General features: G+C 37.6%; 1 protein-coding gene across 5 annotated transcripts in view; it reads left to right on the top strand.

Annotated features, from left to right (window-relative positions):
• CDKAL1 (CDK5 regulatory subunit associated protein 1 like 1) overlaps positions 1-14,053 on the top strand; it is a 681,380-nt gene that overhangs the window by 229,089 nt on the left and 438,238 nt on the right. For all 5 annotated transcript variants that reach the window (XM_006757272.2, XM_006757271.2, XM_006757274.2 and 2 more), the window contains one exon: positions 1,163-1,211. In XM_006757272.2, coding sequence (XP_006757335.1) covers positions 1,163-1,211 — 49 coding nt within the window. The remainder of the gene's footprint in view (positions 1-1,162; positions 1,212-14,053) is intronic.

The following is a 14,053-nucleotide window of genomic DNA, read 5'->3' as shown; positions in this document are numbered from 1 at the left end:
GCCGGGCTGCCAGAGGGATGTCTGATTGTCAGCTGAGGCCCGATCCCCCGGAGAGCGGGCCTAAACCAGCAGGTGGTCATCCCCTGAGGGATCCCAGACTGCAAGAGGGCACAGGCTGGGCTGAGGGACCCCCTCCCCCCCGAGTGCACAAATTTTTGTGCCCCGGGCCTCTGGTAATTAATAAATAATAATATAATAATTAACTCTTTTATCTGCCCTGCATATAAATGTTTAGCATTTGGAAATGTCTTGGTATCTACTCATCAGATAATTATGAGTGATTCATCTGAGGAGTGGAAGTGGAGCATGGAGGATGTTACAGGTTACCTTTTTTTCTGCTTTATATTCCTTTTTTGTTTGAATTTGTTCATTGAACAAATTTCTTTTGTAATAAAACAATTAACTAGATATCACTTGTGATCTAAGTTAACTTTCTCTGTTCCTTTTGCTTCTTGGACTACAATCTTTGCTTTTTCCATGTTCCATCTAACTCTAGCCACTCTAACTCAGTTTGCCTAGTGGGCCTTTTCTAATCTAATCCTGCTTATCCTCAAGAAGCATTCCTGGGTCACTCAGTCAGATTTTATTACCTTTCCTCTGTGATCTCCTGATGCCCTGGGAAATCTTCCTTAGTCACTCATGTCTAGGGCAGGAACTGTTATTATTTGACTTTGTAGTCCATGGGCTTGAGCACAGTACCCAGCACAGGGTAGAAATTCATTAAAAGGGGTTTCAGTGTTAAACTAATAAAACAGAGAATTTGGGGTCGATCCTCTTAATATCAGCATGCCCTTTTGTATAGGTTGTCATTGTTTTTGAAGCTCTGTGTGAAGAGACATGTTTTAATTAAACTTTAGTTTATATCTTAGGACTTTTAGATTTTATGTTGATAAGATATTCTAACAACTCCAGGAAGTTTATTTAAATGTAGTATGATTTCTTTAATTGTCATTAGAGGACAGGAGAGTGATAATTTCATATTTTATTGTAACAAAATCTCAATATAGAATATTTTTTTATAATACTGTCAAATGCATTAATTAAAGAAAACCTGCTTTCATGAGCTTAGAAAATGTGTAACATTGACTCAAGCAGAAGAATAAACAAATTAATATTTCTTCTTTGGGTAAGCTCCTTGTCTAACAGTTTGTTTTCTTTCCAGGTTCAACAGATAGATCGTGTAGTAGAAGTTGTGGAGGAAACAATTAAAGGTAATTCTTGAAAGAAAGATAAGCAGAGGTGTATCTTGTATATAAAACTGCCTGACGGAGGTTAACCTGGATGCGGTGCAGAGACGGTGGACGGACAACGAGCCCCGTTCCTCTCAGCTTGTTCCAAAAAGGAGGGCCAGTCACCATCTTCCATGGTTTCCATCTTCTTAGCTATTTCTTTATAGTTTACTATTCTCTTCTTAGACATATTATAAAAAAGAGTCATCAACCATAGCAGTCTCCTATTCCTTCATCTCAGGTGTTGCAATGATTTTTGAGGCTTTAAAGCATCTGAGGTATATATTTATAAAAATACTACTTAGTTAATATTTATCAAGCATCTTTGTGAAAATTTTTGTTTTAGATTAAAATTTTGTCCCTGACTGCTTCATGCATTGACTGATCCCATATAAGAGGCATATATTTGATTAGCTTATAAGGGAGTTAGTTCATAGTTCTTTTATTTTCTTTATTTTTATTTTTTAATTGAATTTATTGGGGTGACATTGGTTAATAAAATTATATAGGTTTCAAGTGTATAATTCTGTAACACATCATCTGTATATTGTATTGTATGTTCACCACCCCAAGCCAAGTCTCCTTACATCTCTGTTTATCTCCCCTTAATCCTTTTCTATCCCTCCACCCTCTTTTCCTCTGGTAATCACCATACTGTTGTCTGTATCTATGTGTTGTTTTGTTTTTGCTTTTGCTTAATCCCTTCACCCCTTTCACCCAGCACCCCTCCCTACTCCTCTCTGGTAGCTGTCAGCCTGTTCTCTGCCTATGGGTCTGTTTTTCTTTTGTTTGTTACTTTTTAAGTGACATCATGTATATTTGCCTTTTCTCTGGCTGGATTATTTCACTTAATATAATAATCTCCAGGTTCATCCATTCTTTTGCAAAGGGTAAGATTTTCTTCTTTTTTATGGCAGAGTAGTATTCTATGTGCAACAGCTCTTTTATTCAGTCATCTACTTATGGGCACTTGGGCTACTTCCAAATCTTGGCCATTGTAAATAATGCTACAACATAGGGGAGCATATATTGCTCCAAATTAGTGTTTTGGTTTCCTAAAGTATAATTTTTGTAGTTTCACTAGAAAATAGAATTATTCTTTGCTTATTTCATCAGCCAATGTTCTTTGAAACAGAGTTTTATGTGTGTCACTGAGAAATAAGTCATTCTTAATTCTGTAGTTTAATTCATAAATTTGTAGCTTCTTTTTCCTCAGTTATATTAGCACAAATTAAACTAGTAATATAGTATTGAAATATTAAGTTAAATGAATTGAAGGTCTCACTTAAATTTTTAGTATTTTCTTGTAATGAGAAATTTACTTTAAAAAAACAACCAAATATATATTACTTTCCTCAAATTGAAATTTTTTAAAACCACATTTTTTTCTGCTGGCATTTACCTGCTACCTTCCACATGCTGTGAATAATGCTTATTAATTTTGAATCTTTGATTTATTAAGAGATTGATAACCACAGAATATGAGAATGAGGCTATAACTTAATCTTTTCTTGAAATTCCAAAATATAATGAAATATCATGATCACAGATTTTTAGCAGTGATAATTTGAATGTTTTCTTTAAACTGTATCCCAACTCTTTCTTGGAGAATTCAGAAGTACTATCATGAATTGAGCACTTAGAGCAGTGGTCCTCAACTTTCCTAATGCCGCGAACCTTTAATACAGTTCCTCATGTTGTGGTGACCCCCAATTTCATTGTTACAAATTGAACATTATTAAAGCATAGTGATTAATCACAAAACAATATGTAATTATATATGTGTTTTCTGATGGTCTTAGGCGACCCCTGTGAAAGGGTCGTTTGATCCCCAAAGGGGCCGCGACCCATAGGTTGTGTGGAAAGGAATACAAAGCTTCTATGCTCTCTGGGCGCACCACACTCCCAGCACCCCAATGCTTTTACCAACTTGGAAGATCTCCAAACCCCATTATTATTTTTTTTTTCTGGAAGCTACATTACATAGACATGATTGACTAAATCATTGCCCATTGGTGATTGAGCTTAATGTCCAGCCCCTCTCCCCTCTCTGGAAGCAGGGTCTGTGTGGCTGAAAGTTCCAAGCTCCTAAACATGATTGGCTCCTATGGTCACCACCCCCATCCTTCAAGAATGTCCTCATTAGCATAAGCTCAGATATAGTTAGCATAAACTAATTAGCATAAGTTCAGAAAAGGGCTTATTATGAATAACAAAAAAAATGCTCTAGTTGCTCCTGTCATTCAGGAAATTATGAGTTTTAGGAACTCTATCATGGGTGAAGATACATATATTATAGTATCATAATATCACGGAAAGCTTCTGATCTCCATGGTTGGGTTAATTAGGGATGACTTCTCACTGAGGAGTTTGGGCTTGAGTGGATTTATTGGAGAGATTGCATTTGATTTAATTGTAAGAATCAACAGCAAGAGTTGAGTTGAAGATGAAATTGAGGGGGATGTTCATTGGCAGGTTTGGTTTGAGGGTAGGAAGGCTGGTGAATTAAGTCTTAGTAATGCAATGAAAGAATTTTAGATATGGAAGAAATAATTTTGTAGGTGTCCTTCATTTTCAAATGAGGAAGCTGAGGTAGGCAGAGATTAGATGACTCATCTGAGTTCTACTGGTTAATAGAGAATGAGGCGCCTCTGTGAACTTCTGTTCTTTACTTTCTATTTCTATTGCCAATACTTCATGTAGACAGCATAAGTTAGTGATATATTGTTGCCTTTAGCATTTAACGAGTTGTTTGTGTCTGTCAGCATGTTACTTTTCTGAGGCTCAATTTTCTGTTTAAAATGGAGAGGATTTAATGGGTAATACTTTTGAGTTACCCAGAACACAACTCATATTAATGTTTATTTCTTACTCTCTCCTTAATACCTAGACTGCTGGTATAACTTGACTGACCTCTGCTACAACAACTCTGTTTTCAATCGGACTTTATATACTATTATCCTCAAATTATTTACTCTCCTTCATCTGTGTCTTTAGTGGTTGCTTGTTACCCACTAAATTCATGGGGGACTTCTTAGTGTGATTTTAATGATCTTCTACCCCATTCTGCCATCTTCACCGTCCCTCCAACCCATTAATCTTATTCAAATACCTTTTGCTCTGATCAACTATTTATCTGTTGTCCTTTATCTGTTATTTGCAGTTTGCTTCACATTCATCTTAGGGTCCTGGATAGGGTCTATTTGCCCCTCTAGATTAATTCCCCACCCTTCTCCACCTGCTGTGTGTCCCTGGAGGCTGACCTGTGTGACTGCATCAGTAGATCCTTGCTGTCTGGCATCTAGATGGATTTAGTCCATTAGAGGTTGGAGGTGTGACTAGCACAGGAGATAGGAGTATGTCTTATCTGCTCCCCCCTCCCTCCTGCTCATCCTCTATTGGTTGCTTCTCTCACCTGAAGGCCACAGCCTCTGTCAGGTGGCTCCCTCTATTCATCTATTTACCAGGTTCCTGTAACTATTTCCTTCCTTTGATTTTGCAGGCCCAGGAGTAGAAACAACTCCCCATTGTTGCTCACCTTAGAGTATCGCATTGTCTCTTGTTGGTTTTGCTAACTTTGCCAAACTTTAGTCAATAGTCCCTTTATTAAAATCTCTTCAATTATGCAGTATGCCATCTGCTTTGCTGGGACCCTGATTGATAAATGCTCCGTGGAGAAGCAAGATTCTGCCCAGAAGGGCCAGATGGAATACAGCCTGACGAGAGGATTTTGCCATAATTCTCTTGTTTCCACATTTGATTCCTGTTGGGCTCTTTTCATATTTCTTCCTTGAAGGGGGTTTGGACAGACAGCCTCTGCCACAGCCTGTTTGCATTCTTTTTATCGCTATCCTTATGCTATACCAAGTAATGTTTTTAAAAATGTATTAATAAGATACACTGATGCTGAAAGCATTTTAATCTTATAATTAACATAAAACTGTGCAAAGCATATTCCATTTGTATCTGTCTTAGTTGGAACAAAATGGAAAATTTCAAGTTACATTAAATGAAACCTCATCATTTTAATAGTCGCCTGAAAATTTCATTTTGTAGCATTTGCTTTGGGAGAGGCCAGATTATATGGATTCAGGATTTCCTCTGTAACATCTTGAAAATGCAAGAAGATGTGTAACTAAATCTAAAGGAATAAATACAATGTTTAAAGGATTTAAATTCATTTCTTTTCAAAATACTCATATGGACCTTAGTCTCCGTTTATGAGGTCATTAATACTTTCTGCATGAAAGCTCTGATGGGAATATAAATCTGCACTTCTGATATGCATACATGACATCCTCAAAACAAGAAGAAACTTAAATCCTTTGTAAAAGGTAGTCTAACTGTATAACTTAAGACAAAGGAATGCAAGTAAATATTTATTGCCTATTGAAATTAGAAAAATGTTTTTACTAGTAAGTCATATTTCTTCTCTAGTCAATCTCTAATAAAAGAGGCCTCTATTGTTATTAATATGTTTGCTAGTATTTTAGTCAGTCTAATTCCAAGTGCCTCCAGTGTTGGTAATTCAAGACTTTCCCAATATGGTACAATCTGCAAGTTTAATTGATTTTCTGTTTTCTCCAACGTCTCGGTAATTGATGCAGTCTTGGATTAGACTTATCTAAATTCTCAGGGTACTTCACCAAATAGCTCTTTTTTAAAATTTTATTTAACACATTAATCTTCACTCTGTCAGATTTTGTATTTTGCATTTGATGTTAATTCAGAGCAGAAAGTCTTTGTAAATTGAGACTGTAAGGCAGAAGCATATAAAGCGTGGCTTTGTCAGTGTTAATCATGAGGAACTGCCCTACGGAGTCCAGTGCAGACTGATGTGGGTAAGTTTGCCCAGTGTAATGGATAAGGGAATGGAGCTTGGATATGGAGCATTTTACATCTGCCACAGTACTGTACTACAGCAGCACACTGGCTTTGTCAGTATGTTTTCAATAAACATAATATTTTCAGAAATGAGAATGGATAAATTTCTTTATACCCAAACAGTAACGTTCTACAATAGGACTTTAAACTTGATTTTCACATCACTTTATTCTGTATCTTGGTTTGGAATGATGGCTGGAAAGGACGGTCTGTTAGCGAAACCATCATGTCATCTCTTGTCTGCATTTTTATGACACATAACTTTATTAGCCAAATTGTCAGTCCTGTTTCCAGCCACACACATACTGAGCAGCAACAGTATTATGAGTATTTTTAATTGTGGTCAATGAGTACCATGTTTACTGTGGTTTTTAAAAAGTATTTAAGTAACTTTAAGTTTGTGTAATATTTTTCAGCCATTAAAGTTTTAAAAAATCAAATGATTGCTTAAGTATACCCCTCAGTGGATTCTGCTGCTTTATGGTGGCTTCAGAATGTTTTATATTTTGGTTTGTCTTATATTTAAATGCACGCTTTAACATGTTCATCACTTACATTTCCTTTTCTATTTAAATACACCTTTTCTTATGGTTTGAAACCACCTTTTATTATTAGTGGGATTTATTTATATGAAGACTTGGGTATTTCATTAACTTTTGATTTCTTTATTCTGGGGTGGGAGGGTGCATAGTGTTGAATAGTTTCTAAGGTTGATGATCTTATTGTTTTCACATAACACACAGTTATAATGGTTCATTGGATTTGATTGTTCAAAACAGGAAAGGAAATTACTTTAAGTTTGAACCTCTCAGGCTTCCCATGACCCAGCCCTGCTGTTAGTGGTCCACTGATCTATCTGGTAAAGTAGCCCCATCCTTCCTTGTTTAAATATTAACAAGGACTTGCCTTCTGTGAAATTTGGCTTCCATGTTAACTCTTGCAAATCTGGATAGTGCCTTGGCAGACTGCATGAAGGTGAGACTACAAGTATTTCTGAATTCTCTAAAAACGTATTACTGTAGTCTAGGCCTTTGTGCAAACCATTAAAGTAAAGTGGTTTATAAAGTTTGAACATCCTGATTTTAAAGTTATATATTAATCATTTTCACCAGGTGTTTGGTATTCTCAGATACAACAATTCTGAGTCTCAAGGTTCTAATTTCTATTTACACTAATAGGAGTTATTTAGTAAAAAAAGCCAAATAGATCAATTAACCCTGTTTTGTGAGTCTCACATAGAAAACATGAAAATTATTATAAATAAAGAAAACCTTAATGTATTTACAAATAGAAATTTTTTTCCCTATGATGTTCTTTCTTTATTATGACTAACTTTAAGAGAATTGGCATGTGGTATACTACTTTTATGCTCTGTGTACATATTATGTGCTTTTGTGTCTGTCTGGAAAAGCTTTAGTCTTCATTGAAAGAAACTACTGTGTTTGTTTAGTAAAATTCTGTGAGAAGAATTGGAGCTATAAACTTAGAGAAAAGAATATTAGAAGCTTCATTACATTTTTCAAATAGAAGATTAGGTTGTAGGTTAATTGTGGTACTTTCTGTTTTGGCTTGACTGTTCCTAACACATTGTAAGGTGTGGTGTATATTGGTAATTCTCCTTTGGTACTTTATAGTTGGATTCCCTAAAAATAGAAATATAAAGTGGAAACGAGGTCATCTTACAGAGACAATATCCAAAATTCAACAGCAAAACCCCCCAAAACAGAAAAGTTATCATCATCCTTGAAAAATTGACTTAAAGACAAATATTTTGTTGTCAGCAAAATTATATATCACAGCCCAGTGATAAAATTGATAACAAAGAGCAACTTGATGGCTCAGTTGTGACTACACAAAAAATTTAAATCTGATTTTTTTGAAAAATTTGACAATTTGAAAAATTTACTTTATCAGTAGGATGTCGTTTACTAGGTGTTGCGACCTTTCCTCAGAAAACCTAACATTGTCAGTTCTTGGTGTAGAGAAAGAATGCTGGATTGATTTGTACTTAATATTTGGAGATGTACATTAAAAAAAAGTTTATTCTGTAACAGTTGACAGAGCATACAGCACATATTCAGTAACTAGGAGCCCGGTGCACAAAATTCATGCGGGGGGGGGGTCCCTCAACCCGGCTTGCACCCTCTTCAATCTGGGACCCCCCAGGGGATGTCCAGACATCCCTCTTACAATCTGGGACTGCTGGCTCCTAACTGCTTGCCTGCCTGATTGCCCCTAACCGCTTCTGCCTGCTAGCCTGATGGCTCCATAATCGCTCCCCTGCTGGCCTGATTGACAACTAACTGCTCCCCTACTGGCCTGATCACCCCCAACTGCCCTCCCCTGCTGACCTGATTGCCCACAACTGCCCTCCCCTGCCAGCCTGATAACCCACAACTGCCCTCCCCTGCTGTGACCTGCTTCTTCTGCCGGGACCCGCCTCCTCCGCATGAGGTGGTGGAGACACTGGGACCAGCCTCCTCCATGCCACACAGATCCGTGGGACCCCCAGGCCTCACCATGCGGAGCTGTCATCAGGAACTGCCTCTGCTGTGTGCATGGCCATGATGCCACCTAGGCTTTTATTATATAGGATTACTTCTGAGACTGAGAGAATACTAGGTATACTAGTTAATGCAGATTTTTTTTCAATAGATGGAGTTACACATATGTTGATATATATGCAATTTGATGTGTATGCTATTTTGTTGTATTGACAAGTTTCAAAAATTCATATGTCAAATTTGATGGTGTTAGCATCATAGATATTTTTATGCTTAAAAATGTTGAATTTTGTGCCAAAAAAGGGCATTTGCAGTAAGTTTTAATTCTTTATTTTGAAGAAAAAATTATTGTAAACTTCAGGAAACTTATGGTGATCATACTCCATCTCAAGATACTTGTGAACACCAGCTTAAATGCTTTAAAAGTGATGATTTCGATATGAAAGACAAAGAACATCCAGGTCAACTGAAAAAGTTTGAAGACCAACAATTACAAGCATTATTGGATGAATATGCATGTCAAACTCAAAAACAACTTGAATAAAGATTAAATGTTGCTCAACAAACAATTTCTGATTGTTTACAAGCTATGGGAAAGATTTTAAGGGAAGGAAAATGGGTGCCACATCAACTGAAAAAAAGACATAGAAAGTCTAAAAAGTCATCAGTAAAATGTTGCTTCAGCTGCATGAAAGAAAGTCTTTTTTGCATTGAATTGTGCAAAAAAGTGGCAATGAAAAGTGGATTTATTTTGAGAATCCCAAAAGCACAAAATCGTGGGTTGATCCAGGTCAACTGTCAACATCGATTGCAAGGCCAAATCACTTCAGAAAGAAGACAATGCTCTGCGTTTGGTGGAATCAGGAAGGTGTGGTGTATTATGAGCTTCTAAAACCAGATGAAGCCGTTAATGCTGATTGCTACTGATAACAAATAATCAATCTGAACCACGCTTTGATCGTAAAATGACCAGAATGTGCCACGACAAAGTTATTTTGCTTCATGATGAGGAACCATCACACACGTCAAAACCAGTAAAAGACACGTTAAAAGATCTTGCCTGGGAAGTATTAACTCACCCGCCGTATTCACCAGACCTTGCTCCTTCAGATTACCACTTGTTCTGATCGATGGCACACGCATTTTCTGAGCAGCACTTCAAAACGTATGAAGAAGTGGAAAATTGGGTCTCTGCTTCCAAACAAGAAAAGTTCTATTGGGACGGTATCCACAAATTACCTGAAAGATGGGGGAAATGTGTAGCTGGCGATGGACATTACTTTGAATAAAGCGCTTTTGATGTTTCTCTTGAAATTATTGTGTTTCTTTGATTACAAAATCCACCATTATTATCCGATACACCTAGTAAACACCAATTTCATTTCCTTATTAGTCTGAGGGAGGAAAACTCATTTGCAGAATCTCCAGTTAGGATATCAACTATGGATGGATTTTTAAAAAGTTTATCAGTACTGCTGTTTTATAACAAATATATTTTCATGAGTAATAAAGAAACAGTAATTGAAATGTCCTTATAAAACATGGTTTCTAACACATTAAATCTTCATTGTAACTGAAAATTCAAGTGCATATAACGTTAAGCTGCACTGAAGTCTGCTGAGATGGGTAAGAGTCCTAGACTGAGAATATGCAGAGCTGAGCTGAAAGGCTTGTTTTCCTGCTAACAGGTCATGTTTGACAACCCACACCATCTCAATGGTTCTGTTTCCTGTGTGGTAAATTGTTCTGACATGGAAGGTCCCTTCAACTCAGAAATTCCAGGAATATTTGAGTCTGCAATATAAAACTGAGTTTCAGAGTCTGTCATTTGAATGAGATACTGACATTTTGGACAGTGATCTCTGACAAAAGTTATTTGAATGGGACTAGCTTTTCCTCGCATTCTAATTTCCACATGCCACATTTTATTTTTCTTTCCCCTTGCCTACAAAATGAAGTTGAAGATGTTCGTGTCAGACATACCATGCCCTTTTCTTTATCTCTGTGTTCTCCAGGGAGGAGGGTCTTTGACTCCTTCGCCTTTATTCACTCAGTTCTTATGCCACCCTACATGATGATAGACCAGTGATGGCGAACCTTTTGAGTTTGGCGTGTCAGCATTTTGAAAAACCCTAACTTAACTCTGGTGCCGTGTCACATACAGAAATTTTTTGATATTTGCAACCAGAGTAAAACAAAGACTTACATTTTTGATATTTATTTATTAAGAAAAATCAACCAAAAAAATGAGTTCGCGTGTCACCTCTGACACACGTGTCATAGGTTCGCCATCACTGTGATAGACACTACTTCCCAGTGCTGAGAGTGCTGTGCTTCTCTGAGGCAACATTTATTTCTACCCTGGGGCATGTTTACTTTCCGGACTTTGAGACAGGCAGTTTTTGACTTGGGTTTGCTAGAGAAGAAACATGGAGAGGATTTAATGTAAAATAAAAACATTGCTTGGAGTAGTGATTCTCAAGGGTGTTCCCTGGGAGAGGAATGGTAGCTGAAGGGGAGATGGCAGGGTGGTCTGTCACAGCCTGGGAAAGCAGGAGGGTGGCAGTTTTGCCTTGTGGCCCTTCACCTAGATTCGTTGCCATCGTGAGCCCCTGTGACAGCTGGGTTAGAAGCATGTCACTCAGGTGTCCTGGGGCGGGAAACAGCCATAGTTCTCCACCTTGGCTCCCTGGGCACCTATGCTCCGATTTACGCAGGATCATATGCAGTTCCTGGAACACTACTGCTTTCTTCCTCTTCCTCACATTCAAGGATTGTATAAGAATGCAAGTGAGTGATGCAGTAGGGATACCCTTGAATCTACTTTAGCTCATACATTTAAAAATCATTTGCAAATTTATCATATTAGTGCAATTATTTGCGACCTATGTCCCAGTCCTCCAGAGCTTTAAAAATTAATGGGATCTAACTTTAACTTACAGTGTTTGAAATTTTTGAAAACCTGGCCTTCTTAGTTTGGAGAAACGTCATTAGGACTATAGTTCTTAATAGGATTACAATTGCATTAATTATAGTAACATTTGTAATTAACTTCTCCTTAGCTCTTTGTAATTTACCTTTTTCTGTACATTAATTCCTTGAAATCCACAGGAACCCTGACATCACTGATTGCACAGTCAGCCTGCAGTGTCCTGTAATCTCAAAGCTAGTCCTCTAATCCCATGTTCTTTACATTTGGTTAAGCTGCTTACCTTGAACAGAAGGAAGTGAGAAAGTGAGACTCATTTATTATTATTTCCTTTCCTCATGTCTATTGTTTCTGGTCACTGCTCACCCATTCTCTAGTTCTCATTCATATTCTTGCTTATACGTTTTGGTCCTTCACATTTCTTTTTTCCTTTTTCCCCCCCCCCCCCCCCCCCCCCCCCCCCCCCCCCCCCCCCCCCCCCCCCCCCCCCCCCCCCAGTTTTACTTGCCATTTTATTTTGTGTCAACATAAGAACTTTTATTGTAAGGAGTTAATACATATTTGTTATATTTTTAAAAAATCATGGGTAGGCTTACCTTGTTATAAAAGTGCTTAATTTAGGAAAGGAGTAAATAGAAGTATTCCTTAACTGTAAACAACCAATAAAAAGCTAGTCTAACCAGTAAAAAGCTGAGAAAGATAATATTACTGGAAAATTGTTTTGGGTATTTTTCAAAGGGTAATTTTTGAAGGTTTTAATGTGAAACATACTTCATACAGTTTTTACAATGGTTAGGTTAAGAGAATTATTCCACATTTTTAAGGATATGGCCCATGTTCTAAATCCTAGTTTTGTATGTAGATCAGATAAATATTGAAGTGGTAACTAGAAGGATTCTGATGTAGGTAACTTTCAGATTTTAACATTTCTTAACCAACATTAATTGTAATTTCCTAAAACTAAGTTCTAAAAATAATGTTTGACCAGTCTTTGGATTAAAAGTAAGAATGCATCTCAAGCCCACATAATTTTTACCTCATACTATATATTTAGAATCATTTTTGAAGGTATAGTTTTTCAAGTGAGTCACCTTTATGCCAGGTCTTAATAAATCTTTTCAGTGAAATTTAGTTTTAGTGATAGGCTGGTTCGAAGAAGTGGAAAATGAACAACAAGCAGGAAATTTAGCTAAGAACTGTGCTTGTTGTGTTAATAGTATTGTGTCGAATGTATTGAGATTATACATATATATATATATTCATGTATATAAAGTGTATCCTGCTTTCTCAGCCTCCCCATACTAGTGTCACCCCTCCATGAAGCCTTTCCTGATCTTTCCAGGAAAGCTGACCACGCTCTGTGGTTTCCCACTGTTCCTAGAAACGTTGACCATACCATACTGCCTGGGACACTTGTGCCCAGGTATTACAAGTCTGTTTTCCTTGAGAGCTTAAGTTCCTTTTTAGGGCAACAGTGATATGGTGGCTCAGAACAAAATCTTTTTTTTCCCCCCAGGGGATTATTTTGGAAATCTTTATGTGATAGTAAATATTGATAAAATTGTATTTCATATACCATTTAAACTCATCTAGAGCCGTGTGAAGTTCTTGTTTGAGTTAGGCATATGCACTGACATTAATGTATTGGGTTATGCTTATCAAGTGTCATCTTCCTTGTTTTTATTGAACACTCCCGCCACCACTGGTCGCCATTTGCAGGGCGATCTGGCCCTGCTTGCACCTGCCTTGACCTGGCATCGCTCGCTCACCTGCTCCACTATCCCACTGTGGTCCCACTCTCTTCAGGGCCCACTGGGGCTGGTAGTGCCTCCACTGCTGCCCACTATGTTATGCGCTGCCTCCTGGTGGTCAGCGCACGTCATAGTGAGCAGTTGAACTCCTGGTTGAACTCCTGGTCGAGGGGACAATTTGCATATTAGGCCTTTATTATACAGGATTTTTACAATGAATTTATTGTTGCCATTTGTACAGAAGGGCAATGGTAGTGCCTATGTAAGAGAGTGTGAATTTAAAGCCAACAAGGAAGCTCCAGATGCCCCCTTCCTGAACCTCCTCCATTTCGGTTTGTGCTGCCTGCAGTGCAGATGTGTTCAGCTCACCATTGTGACGAGATGAAACACAATAAGGACCGATAGACATATTTTAAAGTCCACAGATGGGACAACTCTCTAACTTTCTCTGCCTCCCATGTGAATAATGGCAGGAGGACACTTGAAATGTTCATTTCTGATTTAAAGTGGTAATTTGAGCTTCAGTTTTTAAAAGTTAAATGTGGCTTACAAGTTCCTTATGTCATGTATTTTAATGTTATTTTGTAGCAACTTGAATCTATTGCCAGGTGTGTTGTCTCTGCTTCCATTCCCTGGTGCAGTAATCTTGGGAAGAGTGGTTTGAGCCTGAGCAATGATTAAGTTCTTCATTGCTGCCATGGCTGCTTTACATACTGAAACCCGAGCAGGCATGGCTGTATGTGTAAACACTAAAGC

The sequence above is a fragment of the Myotis davidii genome, unplaced genomic scaffold, assembly GCF_000327345.1.
Source record: "Myotis davidii unplaced genomic scaffold, ASM32734v1 scaffold53, whole genome shotgun sequence".
NCBI lineage: Eukaryota > Metazoa > Chordata > Mammalia > Chiroptera > Vespertilionidae > Myotis > Myotis davidii.
This window is presented reverse-complemented; position numbering and strand designations above follow the sequence as displayed.